This window comes from Adelges cooleyi, unplaced genomic scaffold (genome assembly GCF_023614345.1).
Source record: "Adelges cooleyi isolate 19-005CV unplaced genomic scaffold, UGA_ACOO_1.1 ACOO_flye_CR_arks_rails_tigmint_CR_PRNA_1, whole genome shotgun sequence".
NCBI lineage: Eukaryota > Metazoa > Arthropoda > Insecta > Hemiptera > Adelgidae > Adelges > Adelges cooleyi.
In genome coordinates this window covers 3,255,316-3,270,089 of record NW_026095751.1, presented here as the reverse complement: position 1 = coordinate 3,270,089, position 14,774 = coordinate 3,255,316, and the positions used below count along the sequence as shown (strand labels likewise).

General features: G+C 37.8%; 4 protein-coding genes across 4 annotated transcripts; 2 read left to right on the top strand and 2 right to left on the bottom strand.

The window, feature by feature from the left end:
- Positions 1–1,993: 1,993 nt before the first annotated feature.
- On the bottom strand, positions 1,994–4,168 carry LOC126834649 (serine/threonine-protein kinase RIO2). Its single transcript, XM_050566739.1, has 7 exons — positions 3,967–4,168; positions 3,736–3,877; positions 3,495–3,663; positions 3,220–3,429; positions 2,875–3,066; positions 2,704–2,796; positions 1,994–2,626 (listed from the first exon to the last, which is right to left on the bottom strand). The coding sequence occupies exons 1-7, from the start codon at positions 4,030–4,032 to the stop codon at positions 2,080–2,082; spliced, it is 1,419 nt and encodes a 472-aa protein (XP_050422696.1). The 5' UTR covers positions 4,033–4,168; the 3' UTR covers positions 1,994–2,079.
- Positions 4,169–4,383: 215 nt separating this feature from the next.
- LOC126834655 (DNA-directed RNA polymerase II subunit RPB3-like) lies at positions 4,384–5,650 on the top strand. The gene has a single exon (XM_050566751.1). The coding sequence runs from the start codon at positions 4,608–4,610 to the stop codon at positions 5,427–5,429; it is 822 nt and encodes a 273-aa protein (XP_050422708.1). The 5' UTR covers positions 4,384–4,607; the 3' UTR covers positions 5,430–5,650.
- A 423-nt stretch (positions 5,651–6,073) lies between these two features.
- Positions 6,074–12,146, bottom strand: LOC126836616 (structural maintenance of chromosomes protein 3-like). The gene is made up of 2 exons (XM_050570185.1): positions 10,613–12,146; positions 6,074–10,542 (listed from the first exon to the last, which is right to left on the bottom strand). The coding sequence occupies exon 2, from the start codon at positions 10,375–10,377 to the stop codon at positions 6,763–6,765; it is 3,615 nt and encodes a 1,204-aa protein (XP_050426142.1). The 5' UTR covers positions 10,378–10,542; positions 10,613–12,146; the 3' UTR covers positions 6,074–6,762.
- On the top strand, positions 10,935–14,489 carry LOC126836625 (MICOS complex subunit Mic60-like). The gene is made up of 13 exons (XM_050570195.1): positions 10,935–11,147; positions 11,239–11,336; positions 11,397–11,600; positions 11,790–11,896; positions 11,986–12,129; positions 12,194–12,332; positions 12,496–12,703; positions 12,819–12,956; positions 13,019–13,150; positions 13,229–13,457; positions 13,532–13,684; positions 13,790–14,078; positions 14,155–14,489. Exons 1-13 carry the CDS (start codon positions 11,121–11,123, stop codon positions 14,348–14,350), a joined length of 2,064 nt encoding a protein of 687 aa, XP_050426152.1. The 5' UTR covers positions 10,935–11,120; the 3' UTR covers positions 14,351–14,489.
- Positions 14,490–14,774: the final 285 nt, after the last annotated feature.

The window sequence follows — 14,774 nt, the reverse complement described above, 5'->3', positions numbered from 1 at the left end:
TATCGTAATTAACAATATAATGAAAATATTTTCATTACCTGTCGACTGTTGATTCACTCGCTCATAGCAACCTAGAAACTGACTATGGTCAAAGTGTAAATTTACCCTATTTTTGGGGTTTTTCCTTAAAAAAAAAAAATTTTACTACAGATTTTTGCGAAAGTTGTATATGTTATAGTTCCATTTTAGATCTACCTTTGGTCTAATTTTCAGATCTAAATCTCTAAAACTGCTTGAAAAAGTGAAATAAAGAAAAAAATTCTATCCCTTCTAAGGGAAAGGGTTTATGATATTTTTTTGGTTTGTTCATGTTTATCGATAGTACTATGTTTGAAGAACAATTCATATAAATTTGTACATTTTTTAGGTGTTTTTCTCGATTTTGATGGGGAAGGGGTGATTTTTTTTAATTTTTGGCCGATATAGTACCTTCCAGGTATGATTTCTGATCTATAGAGTTGCTACACGAAGAAATTGGTTCAGCGGTTAACGAGATATCGTGGGTCCAGACACAAAAAAAAATAAATAAAAACACATAATTGTAAAAACAATACCTTCTCAGCTTCGCATCGAAGCTAAAACTATAAGAATAAGTAATCCTCGAAGATTTACCTATTTTGAAAATATAAAAAAGTATCTAATCGTACATTGCAATTTTCAAGAAACTCAGAATGACTCAGATTCAATGATGTAATTTTGAAGAAAAATTAAAAGAGAACATTTTTTTTTTATTAGGGTTTTTAACAGTTGTTTTCTTTAAGTTGCAAAGTTATGCATTTTTTTTTTATAATTAAAAATAAAATCAATCAAGATTTAATGGTCAAATTGTTTAATGCTTTTTTTGTTGATTTTTAATGGCATATTTGTGTATTTTTTAGAGCTACAAGTCCCTTAGCCTAAATTTACAAGTAAGTGTTGTACAAATTTAACAATTTTTCCTTCACGCTCTCAATTATACACACTTTTTAGTGCTAAATGTCAAACTTTTAAGTTACTTATATATCAGGCAAAAAAAAATTGTCCATAAAAAGTCGGTATGCCGTATGTGTCGGAATGAAAAAAAAAATGTCTTGAAACTTTGATCTCGAGTTAGTATAAAAAATGAAATGATATTTTCAATTTTAAAAATAAATTACAATAATTGGTTGGTGAAAGTTCCAATTAGATATTTACGGCTTGCGTGCTGTTTGTTTTTAAGGAGTTTTGTATAGGCAATATTTAAGGAAATTGCGGTGTTAATAAATTCTGACCATGTTAATTAGTTTTCCGGTCAATTTGTATATAATTTTTAAGTTGTTATTTTTCACATATTAAGTCACATTTTGGCTAATTTTAGATCAAAAAGACAGACATGACGTGGACTTCATATAATGGTCTAATTTCAATTTATTCTACTAAGAGATTCGAGTTGAAATTGTATATATTTTTTTACAATTGTAAACATATTATTATAATATGAACTAATGAAGAGATGCTGAAAGAAAAAAATTGATTTGTTTTTTTAACCCATTTTTCGATAGGCCATTTTTGCCGCCTAAATTTCTTTCTTGGGACCTCTGCGAGCCGTGCCAAGCGAATTTCAGGGCCGCGACTTGCACAATGATCCATAATAATGTATACAATATCATTTATGTTGTGCAAGGAGCAGCAGCAAGTGACAGTTGCCAGTTACAGTATACCATATAGCCTATAGGTATTCAGTATTGCATACTAAGTTCAGGCGGATCAATATTCTGCTGGCCTCGAACAGCATGATAACCTTGAAATTACCATTACCCACGTTGTACAATAATAATTACAATAGGCGAATACAGCTTTGAAGGTGTGGGAAAAAATACAAGGAATAGTTATAAGGTTGGCAACCGCTCATACTTTGCCCATATAACACATTTAAAACCCATATTAGACCTAGACTATTATATTTCATACTAATAGTAAGTGAAAGGCTGTCGAAGCTTCGACAACGTTCACCGCAACGCTTTGAAAATTCAAAACCACCGAATAAGACTTAATACATATTTTATATTAGCTATATACTTAAAAACAAAAATATTTCAATAACATTGCTATCGTTTTCGTTTAACCCCAAATTCCAGAACTGTCTTTAATAGTGTCTCGGTTGTCTCTCCTTTGGCGGGCGACAGCGCTGGCTTCGCCTTTGGCTAAACATCTGTGCCGTGCGGCAGCCCTGTTTCTCTTTTCCAACGACTTTTTCATTCTGTCTCGGATTACTTCTGGCGGTATCGTAGTTGACGTCGTCACACTACGGACGCTGTGGATATCGGAATAGCATACTTTGGAAGAAGCGACGCTTTCACAATCGTCGTTGTCGCTAAGGGATACGTATTCTTCGGAATCGTCCGACTTGGGCACGTCCAGTTGTTTTTCCACCGGTGATATCACATTGGTGGTTTTAATGGCGGCCAACAATTCTTCTTCTTTCATTAGTTCCGCCACTTGTTCGGCCAAATGTTCAATTTCGTCTTTCTCGTTTTCGTAAGTATCGTTTTCTTCTTCTTCGTCTTCGATATCGTCGACGAGGCCCATTTCGTTTAGAAGTAGCTGATCCATGTTTTTTGTAAAACCACTAGCCGACACCTCGACGTCTATAAACTCTTCTCTAACACTAAACACATTATATAGAATACAATAATTGTAATAATAAAAAAAAAAATGTTTTATAATAAAAAATGTCAAACTTACGAGACGTCTTCAAACGTCGGAAACAAATGACTTTCATAGTTGAATCTTTTTTTGAAAAATCCTTTCACACAGTTAACGTCTCGTTCGAAATACCTTTGGGAAAAAATAAAAAGGAAAACCTTATATTATACTTGTTCGATTAAAATGTCAAACGTTGCTCGAAATGCTTACGTTTGTGCATTAGGATGAGAAACGGACATCATTTGTGGAAAATCAATAATGATTGGCTTTTGTTCGTCGTTTATCATGATATTGAATTCGTTAAAGTCTCCGTGTATAACTCCGTGTTGACCGAGGCGTACTATCAAATTCATCAGTTCGTCGTATAGATTTTCAACATCGTCGACTTCATAAAGTCGACATCTGTGTAATAAATAAAAAATTGTCAAAAGCTCAAGAAAGGTAATCAGGCAACACTAAATATTATACAAATTTTTTGATTGCGGTTGAACTGTTTGGGCAATGCGCTTTAAACGTAAAATAATAAATCGACAAATTATTATATTTTATACTCACAAGGGATATCCGTTGACCAACTCCATGACTACACAGTGTCGATTAACTTCGATGGGCTTAGGGACAGGAAAATCTCTTTTAGCTAATGCCGTCATATAGGCAAACTCTTTAGTAGCCGAAATTCTCGACAAATACAGCCAGCCGACCTTGTGACGGTGAGCATGATAATCTCTTTTTTCTTTCAAATTTCGAAAACACGTTCTTCCCAATCTAATCAAAATTATACGAAATTTGTTAAACAATGTGTTATGAGTTTTAAGAATATTTTAAAGTACCTGTGCAGTTTTAGACAAACGGGTTTATCGTCAGCATCAGCGACAACGTATATGTTTGATTCTTTTCCGACGCCGATTTGATTGCCAAACGACGATAGTATTTGACGAGAAGAAAGAGTTTTGAGCGCCAAGTAATCGTAACCGGTATTGGTCAATCTATAACCGTCGTCTAAAAAAATATGCATACGAGTCAAACATGTCGATAGTAAGTCAAATTGGAAATAAACTTAGTCAGTCTTACAATGTTTGCCTCTCTCGTACGACAACAGTCTATGTTTGCAAAGTTCTTTTAAGATTTTATGAACGCCGCCGTGGTGTAAATTTGCAATCGAAGCGGCCAACGAACCCGGCACGAGCTCGTGGTTCTTCATGCCCATTTCAATCTGTAAACATTTGTTCAATTATTATTACACCCGCACCGATACAAAAATATATAGTTATTATTTTAAATAATTGTGGTTTCTGTACGTACAGCCGTCAAGACGCGGAAGTCTTCCCGCGTTAAATAACGAAGCATAGACACGTTTAGTTTACCCATGGCACCTGCGAGTAAGGCACGGATTAACAACTAAGTTTTTTAATCGAGTTTGAACCAAGATGCAAATGCAGGTACTTGGGAAAACAAATTTCACATCAATAACAAACACATGGCACCAGTCGTTGTTTTATCTATTATCACGCGTTATCACTTATCAGATGATAAAAGTTTGTTGCTACCATTATCACGGCTAAACGGCGAGTAACCGTTTTATTGTTTAACCGCGGCGGTTACCACCACCACTGCGGGTATGTCGGCGACTCGCGTTTTCGATTTTCTCAAAATGGCCGCCGGCGTTCTCCCCCGTAAGAGATACACGGCCGCTCGGCAACGCCGGCCATCGTCCATACGGCGGATGACTTACCTATGGTTTTTTTATTTTGCAAAGTGGTTACCGCCGGTGCGCGTTTGTTGTTGAACAATGTGATAACGTGTATAAGTATAATATCGGCCAGTAATCGTTTGTGTTTTTTGAGAAATACGTTGTTTTCCTAAAGGTGTTTTTTGGCAAAAACGGTTTTTTTTGGAAAAGTAGTGAATCGAATTATTGGTGATTTTTTTCCACTAAAAAAATCATGCCTTACGCCAATCAGCCGTCGGTGCACATATCCGAGTTGACGACCGATTCGATCAAGTTCCAAATCGAAGACACCGACCTGAGCGTTGCCAACAGCTTGCGTAGGGTGTTCAACGCTGAAACGCCAACGTTGGCCATCGACTGGGTCCAACTGGACTCCAACTCGACCGTGTTGAGCGACGAGTTCATCGCTTCTCGCATCGGCCTCATACCGTTGACGTCCGACGAGGTGGTCGACCGGCTGCAGTATTCCAGGGATTGTACGTGCTCAGACTTTTGTCACGAATGCAGCGTGGAGTTCAACCTGAACGTCAAGTGTTCCGAAGAGCAGACCAGGCACGTGACCACAGCCGACTTGGTCAGCAGCAACCCGCGCGTGGTGCCCGTCACGTCCAGGAACCAGGACAGCGACATCAACGAGTACGGCGAGAAGGACGATATTCTCATCATCAAGCTGCGCAAGGGCCAAGAGTTGAAAATCCGAGCGTTCGCCAAGAAAGGGTTTGGCAAGGAGCACGCCAAGTGGAACCCGACGACCGGCGTCAGCTTCGAGTACGATCCCGACAACACGATGAGGCACACGCTGTTCCCAAAACCGGACGAGTGGCCGAAGAGCGAGTACTCCGAACTGACAGAAGACCAACACGAGGGTGCGTACAATTGGCGTGCCAAACCCAATAAGTTTTTCTTCAACGTAGAAAGTTGCGGATCATTGAAACCGGAGAACATAGTGTTGATGGGAGTGGCGGCGTTGAAGAACAAATTGTCGAACCTTCAAACTCAGTTCACTCAAGAAATGGACGCGCTAGCGATTAATTAATTTTAAGTATATTACAATAATAATTATAACGTTAGATTAGAAATTACCTGTTTTTTTAAAAGTCAAATGTATTAAAACTGATTTTTTTTTCATTTAAGTTAAGTGAATGAATATTACTTTCCAATTTTCATAACATATTTAAATTACATATGTGAGAACCAAAGCCATTAAGGCTTTATTTTACTTATAATATATATTTTTAATAAAACCTATAATTTGAACTGTTATTTTTTTATTATTATCATCATCCTACTTCCAATTTCGCTAAAATCAAAGTGTTCTGTATTTATTTGTTTTTTTACTTATCGTAGTCTTAAATTATTTTACCGTTGGCTATATTATATTCTAATTGCAAATGACAATTTGTTTGAAATTGGGTACTGAATTTGTGAAATGTGTAAGTTTTAATTTAAACCAATATTATATTATTGGTGTTGTATTACTGTGTTTTCAAAGCCACACACGGTGTTAATGATTTACAAATAACATATTTAGGCCCATATAAGAAATACGTTGATGCACAACAGCTGCCGCCTCAAGAACAACATAAGGATTTTGTATAAGAACGAAAAACATTTAAAAAAGCAGAATAACTTTCATGTCGTTTACTTATGTATAATAATAATAAACATAATAAGATAGGTACATTATATTAATATTAATTAATTAAATAATACAATTTTACACGACTAAACTCGATTTCTATTTGGCAATCAAAAATAAATTATATTAATAATACTAGTGTTACAATGATACGAATAATAATAATAATAAAAAACAAAATTAATAATTTGTTCAAAACTCGAAACAATATTATTATAAATATGTAATATAATGTTTGATCCGCCGTTCTCATGTTTTGCAACATGGTACAACACAATACGTTCACTATTAAAGAATATTAAAGTATTAAAAATCACTTAAATTTTAAAACACTTTTATCTCGAAGCAAATTATCGTTAATTTAAAATTCGTAAAATCATACAATATATAGTACACGATAATATCGAGCTGATGACGTTACGTAGATTAAATTAACTAATACAAAATCGGATACAACATAAGATTGTATACATAAAAACATACCTAAAATATAACACGTAAATCTATAAACTATATATATATATATATGCATTAGTGTAATTGTTCTATATGCTAAACTATATCAATAATATCGGTGAATATTTACTAAAAAAAAAATACAGAAATCCTGTACATTGTAGTGTTAGGTACGTTTCAATAGTATCTAAATCCAAAAAAAACGAGTAAAATTAGTTAATATCCTAAAAGAAAAACTGGTTAATAAAATAATTGTCGATGAGTGTGTAATACGTTATCCGTGTGTCGTATCGTCTTCGACAAAGTCGTGCGCTTCTTCCCTGGTGACGCATTCGACGTGGCTGACTTTGTTGCGAAACTTGACGCCGTAGAATTTGTGAGCGTGCTGCAACAGCTCCGGCCGGAACGTGGTCGTAATGAACTGAGCCTCGCCGGACATTTCGTGGATCATGTCGGCCACGGCTTTTCTGTGCTGCGGATCCAGCGCTTGGTCGATTTCGTCGAACAGATAGAACGGGGCGGGATCACATTTTTGGATGGCGAATATGGTGGCCAACGCCACCAACGACTTTTGGCCGCCGGACAGCTGGTTCATCTCGCGCATTTCGCCGCCTTGCCCGACAAACGACACTTTGATCATCACGCCGGAATAGTTGCCCACGCTCGTCTCGTCTTTCATGTTGATCGTCGTGGACTCTTCGCCGCCGACGGTTTTCATGACCAGTTTGGCGTGACCGGCCGGCACGAGTTTCGAGAAAACATAAGAGAAATATTTGGACACTTGCTTGAACGTCGACTGTATGGCGTCGCATTTCCGTTGCTCCAGCACGTTCATAAGCTCTTCGATTTTCTGATAGCCGCGGTCCAGTTCTTGTTTTCTCGATACCAGTTTTTCTTTTTGTTCGGAGAAATTGATAAACTGATCCAGGGCTTTCTTGTTGACGTGAGCGAATTTCTTCAGATGACTGTTGGCCTTTTCCAGTTCTTTGAACAAATTTTTCGACGAGTAAGACATGTACTTTGTGACAAGATCGGTGTTGGGCAACGCTCCGAGCTCGTTGATCTTGGCTTCGGACTCGTCCAGCTTTTTGCGCAGCACGTCTTGTTTGGAAGACACTTTGCAAAGATCTTTGGACTCGTTGTCGAGTTTCTCTTGAGCTTCTTTTTCCTGCGACTTCCATTTGTCCAGTTCCTCTTGACATTTTTTCTGCCACTTGACGGCCTCGTGCACTTTGGAATCGACGGTTTTCATTTCCACATTGATCGTGTCCAATTTCTTCTCGATGACATTCAACTCTATCCTGCTACTTTCCAGTGTACGTTTGCGTTCTTCCACCGAAATCTCTTGTAACGCCTGCAACAGTTCATCCCTGCGACGGACCAAATTGTTTGTTAACAAGTTTTCCAATTTGTTCTTGTCCGCTTCCAGTTTCATGCGCATGGCAAAAGCGGTTTTGTTGTCTTGAGTCAATTGTTTAATGTCGTTGTTCAACTTGTCCATTTCCTTTTGATCGGCCACCGACAGTTGCGCCATGAGTTCTTGATGCAGTTCAGATTCCAAACCGGACCTAGTCGTCTGCATGGCTTCTAAATTTGAAGAGGCCGTTACCAGTAATCGTTCTTTCGTCACTCTGTACCTCTCGATGCCGACCATTTCTTCTTTGATCAGTCTAATGTCGCCTTTGAGCTTGTCGAAATTCCCCTTGGCCTTGCTGTTTTTGGTTTCCGTTTTTTGCATGTCCGACATGACCGCATTGACGTTGACCTCGATTTCGTTTAATTTTGTCCGCAGCCCGGTCAACTGTTCTTCGGACTCTTTAATTTGGCTCATCAAATCGTTGCGCTGCTTTTGTATTTGTAACTTGGACCGTACGTTTTTGAAATATCCACCGGTCAAAGTGCCGCTGGACGACACCTGATCGCCGTCGATTGTTATGCAATCCAACATGCTCTGCTTGGATATGCTGGTGGCCGACTCCAAGTTACGACATATCAAAGTTTTGCCGAAAATAAAACGCATCGCTTTGTCCAAATGCGCTTCGTAGTTCAACTTGCTCACCATCGGTATGGCGTCTTTGGATTGTGGATATTTTATGTGTCGAGCAGTTAATCTGTTGAGCGGCATGAACGTCACTTCACCCGGCAGATTCTGATTGTTAATCTCTTTCAATATTTGCGTACCGATCTTGTCCGAATCCACAATGTGGAAAAACATTCTGCCGCCGGCGGTCACTTCAACGGCTGTCTGTATGCTCTCATCGCAGTCGAAATTTTCAATTACTTGACCGTAATACTGCTTGGCGAGATTGGCTTGAGTGCCGCCGCGTTGTTTGAAAATTTCCAACACTTTGCGAACGCTATCTCTGCCGTTCAAAATGGCTTTACCCGCCATACTGCGCAGCATCTGATCGGCTTTGGCTAGTTCATCTTTTAACGTCGAAAACGTATGTTGAATCGTACTCTCCTGTCGCCACAGTTCGTTGCGTTGGCTTTGGTATTGGTCTTTGTTTTTTTTCAACTCGTAGTACTTTTTGTTGTACTCGTCTATAGAAGTCCTCTGTTTTTCCAATTCGCTCGAATTGGTGTGCACTAAATTTTCCAGTTCCACCAGCCGTTCCGAGTCTTTTTTCAAGTCCTCGGTGAGTTTTTCTTTATGATCGGTCTTGTCCTTTATTTGTTTGGTCAGCGATTTCAGTTCCTTTTGTATCCACTGGTCTCGATCTTCTTTCGACGAAAACTGACTTCCGCGACCTTGTTTGGCGTACAGTTCTTTTCGCTTTTGTTCTTTCAGGCCCAGTTCCCTTGTACAATCTTCTTCTTTTTTCTTTTGCGCTTCGTACTTGGGTTTTATTTCCTGCAACTCGGATTCTTTGGCCTTGATAGTTTCCTGTAGCTTTTCCAGTTCCTTGACAGCTCTCTCTCTGGAATTGTTGTCGCCTTGCACTTCGTCGGTTAAATCTTTAATGGTGAAATCTAGTTTTGTTTTTTGTTTAATCAACTCTTGTTGTTCCAGATTTAAAGTGTCCTTGTCTTCTTTAACGCTAATCACTTGTCGTTTGGCTTCGCGCAGGTGTTTCGCTGATTTTTTCGCCTCATGCGCGGCTTCTTTGACTTTAGCGGTTAATCGTTTTTGTTCTACGTCCACGTTGGTGATACGACTTTCCATTTCTTCTAGCTTCCTCTGGGTTTCTTTCAATTCTCTGTCGTGAATACAGTACTCCAACGTTCTTCGTTTTTTATCCCATATTTGATATTCTTTTAGTTCTTCTTTTTCTTCCTCTAACGTGCTCAACCTGTCTTCGATGGTTTTTATGAACTCCACTATTTTGTCCAACTTTGTCTGAGTGTCTTTCAGTATTTCGATGGATTCTTCTTTTCGCTCGTCGTACACGCGGGTGCCGGCCACTTCTCTTAACAACTTCAGCCTGTGAGAGTCGGGCGACGTGGCCATTTGGTTGATTTTCCCTTGTTTCACAATGTAATAGGGATTCGAATGGGAAAAGCCGGCGGACTCCAGCAGATTGGTGACGTCGCTTCTGGGCACCATTTTCTTGTTCAAGAAGTATTGGTCTTTTTTGACGCCGATCACTCTTCGCAAGACCACCTCTTCTTTGTCGATGGGCAAACGGTTGTCCGTGTTGTCGAAAATGATCTCGACATACGCCGAGTTCACTTTCGGACCGGTGCCCTCGTGCAGCAGCGCCTGTCTCTGTTCGGGTTTCAGGTGAGAGAATTCGTCGCTGAGCACGAATTGAATGGCGTAGAAAAAATTGCTTTTGCCAGAACCGTTACGTCCGACGACCACGTTGTGTCTTCTGTCGAACGGATCGACTACGGTTTGTTCGCGGTAACTTTTGAAGCCGTGGATGATGACTTGTTTGATAAACATGTTTGTTTGGGGGGTTTTTTCTCAACGTTGTCTTGGCAACAATAATATTCTATATAAAGGACCGTGTGCCATACTCGTGTTCTTGCAAGTTTATCGGATGGACCGTCACCATCATCATAGTGTTATTAATTATTGTTGTTGATCCTTTGTTCACATTTTGGCTACCTAAAAATTTCAACACACACATTAGAGTTTGCTTTAGATAACGGTCGAAACGAATTGGCAAAAAACGTACCTGATTCGAACATAACTATGTACATTGTTCAAGGAATACCGGTGTAGAGGAATTATTGTTTTTATAGTGATATCTTCTCGAACGAACCATCGGTTTTAATATAATATATATTTAAAAAGTCGGTAAACTACTAAATAAATAATATTATTATGTTTGTTTACAATTTATTTTTTTCCATCATTGATAAGCAGTGCTACCATGTTTGGCGCGCGATCGACAATGTTTTCCTCGTCAGGTTTGCCAACTTTTATTTTTTATACGATCTCTTTGGTTTTATTCCCGTTCGCGTTATCACGTCGACCGTTATCACAATAGATAAGCAACTTCAACTTTGAAAACCAACGAAAGGGTAATGTACAAAAATATTATTTGTTTTTTTTCTTTTAATTAGCCACTTACTATTGTTAATTATTATTATTATTATTACCTATTCGGTAATTGATCGATACACTTTAGACATTAAACTAACTACCCGAGTGGTGCAACATCGAAAACTGTATTCGTGAAAATGTTGAATTTAAAACAATTCGCCAAAGTAAGTAAAAATATTTTTAGACGATAATATAAACATTTTTAGTTTACCACCCGGCAACTTGTTGAAATTAAACTTATGATAATTTTTCAAGGTTTCCCCCGGAGCTAAGTTCAATCTAAGGCAATCGAGTTTGACGTGTAACAAGTCGTTGGGTCGCAGATTCATTCATGAGAATGTGGCTAAGCAAAGGTACGTTGTATGTTGTGTGTGTACAACGAGATTTATTTATTTAATAAGATTTGTTTCCAGAAAATCAAATGTCGGAAAATACACCATCGGCTCGTTGTTATTTGGCTTCAGTGCGGTGGTGGTATATGCCAAGTACGACAACAATTTTAGACAATGGCTCAAAAACAACGTTTCCGGTTCAGATGAACTGTTGAAATTAATTCTGTTTGAAGAAAAATCTTTTGGAAATTATCCGAACAGGCTGATCGATAACGTAAAAAAAATGTAAGTGTTATCCAATGGGTTCTACCTGATTAAAATATGGTTTTCTGTATGTAATGTTTTATGTAATGCGACAAGTATTTAATTTGTTTTAATTAACTCGTACAGTTTTTCAATCATTTTAATAACGAGAAGTTGACGGATACTATTAATGAGTTGTATGTTTAATATTTAACTGATAATTGGTTTTAGGTTTATTAAACCTGAAAAATCTTCTAATGAGATTGTTGAAAAATTAAATGCGGCACCTCTACAAAATGACACACCAAAACCACAAGAGAAGAATGAAAAACCTTCAAGTTAGTTTCGGTTCTGTTTATTTATCTATTTTTTTTACAATATATTCACGTGTAATAGAATTACAACCTAGTTTAATTCTGTTTCCCAGTCAAACAGCAGAAAACCGAAAAAAAAGTCTTATCGAGTACAAATAGAAAACCACCATCGGACGCAAAAGCAATTGAAGACGAAGCAATATTTTTGTTGAATGAAGTTTCGGAATCCTATTCGGACGCATTAAATGCACTAAAAGGTGATAATGAAATTTTAATTGTTGTTACAAAATCGTAATCTAAAGAATTTTTTTTTCATCTTAGAATATTATGAATTGGCAAATAACGTCATAAACAAATCCGTCAATCAGTCCAACGTCAGAGCGTGGGAAACGTTGAAAGAAGTTAGCACGGAAAAAGACAAACTCTATCGTGTGGCCAAAGACAATTCACGTGAAGCTAAGTGAGTTTCGATGGTAATCGTAATACGACATTAGGCTTGGGTGTAAATTGTGTTTGTATAAAAAAAATACTTCTAGTTCAAATCGGATGAATCTTTTTAAATCACATTTAATGATTACTACCGCGTAACGTAACGCTCATTATTATTATGTTGTTTTCGTTAGCAAGCACTTGGACAAGTTGCAGATACTATTGAACGATTCTGAAAATATGAAAATATCCAAAGACGTCAAAGAAAGGTTATACAAATTAATCGTACAACAGAAAGTTGGTATAAAACAATTGGCAAAAGATTTTGAAACCGAACGAGACAGCCTAATGCTTTTTAGAAGATATCGCGACCAAATCATTAATATCAGAAGACATTTCGCAGTGAGTAAATATATAGAATAAATAATAATATTTCTATTAAATTTTGACATTATTTCTCTGTGGGTATTATTTATTTACAACAGCATTAAATTGGGGGTGTTTTTTTTTTTAATAGGATGAACTAGAAGCAATGTTTCCACATATGAGACTCAGCGATAAGGACATGAAATTATCAAATACGGAATATGAAATATTTATCAAGTATATCACTGAAAAGTTGTTGTTTTATCAAAGAGAATTATTCAAAGAAGAAGTAAGTTTTTCGATGAAAACACTCCCATTGAGAAAATCCATTGATTGTTGTAAAATTTCTAGACCGTCATCGACGACAAAGTGAAAAATGCCGTCGACGGACTGATGAAAGAAGAAGCGGAAGCAATCAACGATATCGTGGACGTCAAAGTGCAGAAAAATCGTAGAAAACTTTTGGAGAATTACATTAAAGACGTTAGAAAGACACGTTTAATTGTGTTTTTGTTATAATTAGTGACCGATAATATTGTACCGAAATATTTTTCATTACAGAGTTTCGAGCTGACTGCCGAAATCGAGTCGAAACTGAAACAACAGTTAAAACTGCAGTCCGAAGTGCACATGGATCATTTGGCCGAAGCAGCAAACTTGGCGGCAAGAGAAGTGGATCGTCGTGTGCGTTTGGAGTACTCGGAAAAAGCCGAAGCCGAAAGGCTTAATTATCAGCAACAAGTTGTAGTCATGACTACGGTTATGCAGGCTATTGACGACGCCCTGAAAGGTACGTCGCGGCTTTGTTTATTTTCAAAAGTAACAAACTCTCTCATCTGTCGAGTTGTAATTATTTTTTTCCAGACCATTCGAAAAAAGAAGAAAAGCTAAACGAATCGGTTTCGTTGTGGACGGCCTGTAAGTCGTTGTTTACAGCATTGACCGCCGAAGAAAATGTGCCGAAAAACCAATTAAAACCACTCTTGCAACATGTAAACGATATAAAAGCAGCGGGACGTAAGTGGAATTTTAGTAATTGTTCCGGAGGTTTAAAATCTATTCGTTCTATTTGATAGCGGAAATAGGATTCAATGATTAGGCACTAATTTTGTTGTTTTTCAGAAAATCACAAGGTAATAAACGAATTGCTTCAGACCATTCCCGAAAAAGTATTGACGCGTGGCGTGTACACCGAAGAAACGCTCAAGGACAGATTTTTCAACCTCGAAGACAAAGCGTTTCACATGGCTCTAGTTCCCGACAAAGACGTTAAGCTGTTGGATTTGTTAACGTCGTTCGTGTTTAGCTTGTTCATTATTAGAACGCCGGTTCCGATACCGGATGACGAGTTGGCCAACTCTCCGATTGACGTCAACAAACTGAACAACACGGATGTCCTCCAGCGTGCCAGGCAAGACGATTGCGTATTACCGTTACCGTGTCTACGTTGCGTTTGTTTTAACCGTGTCGTGTTTGTGTGAATTTAGGTATTGGGTGGAACGAGACGACTTCCACCAAGCGTTGCGCTACATGAATCTGTTGAAAGGCGGCCCGAAAGCAATAGCCGACGACTGGATGATGGAGACGCGAGAATACTTGGAAACGCAACAAGTGGCTCACACCCTGTTAGCGTACGCATCGGCAAAACTACATTCTCACGTGGTAGTCAAGGATCCGAAATAACCTTGTGTCGGTCTGTGTTGTTTAATCGATTGTTATTTTTTTGTGTTTAATTTATATGTCGTACAGTTATGGATAGCTCTCGGTCTACTTGTCGGCGAATTGCTAAATGTTTACAATAATATAAAATACTATTATTTTACTCTGTAGATATATTTCAACGTACTGATGGTTTGTGTTTCTTCAGTAAACGTTTGTTAGGTTTATAATTTAATTTAAAAAAAGGCCCAGCCCGTTGTTGTAATCTATTGTTCCTTACCGTTTCCAGTATACCGGTTAGGTTACGGAAGAGCGTTTCTATAGTTTATCGTTTTTCCTTATCTTCCACTCACCACTTAGCATGTTGTCCTTTACAGGTCCAAAAAAAAAAAACTTTTTTTAAAAACATGCTTTTCAAAAAAAAAAAATAGTAATAAATGAACTAAAA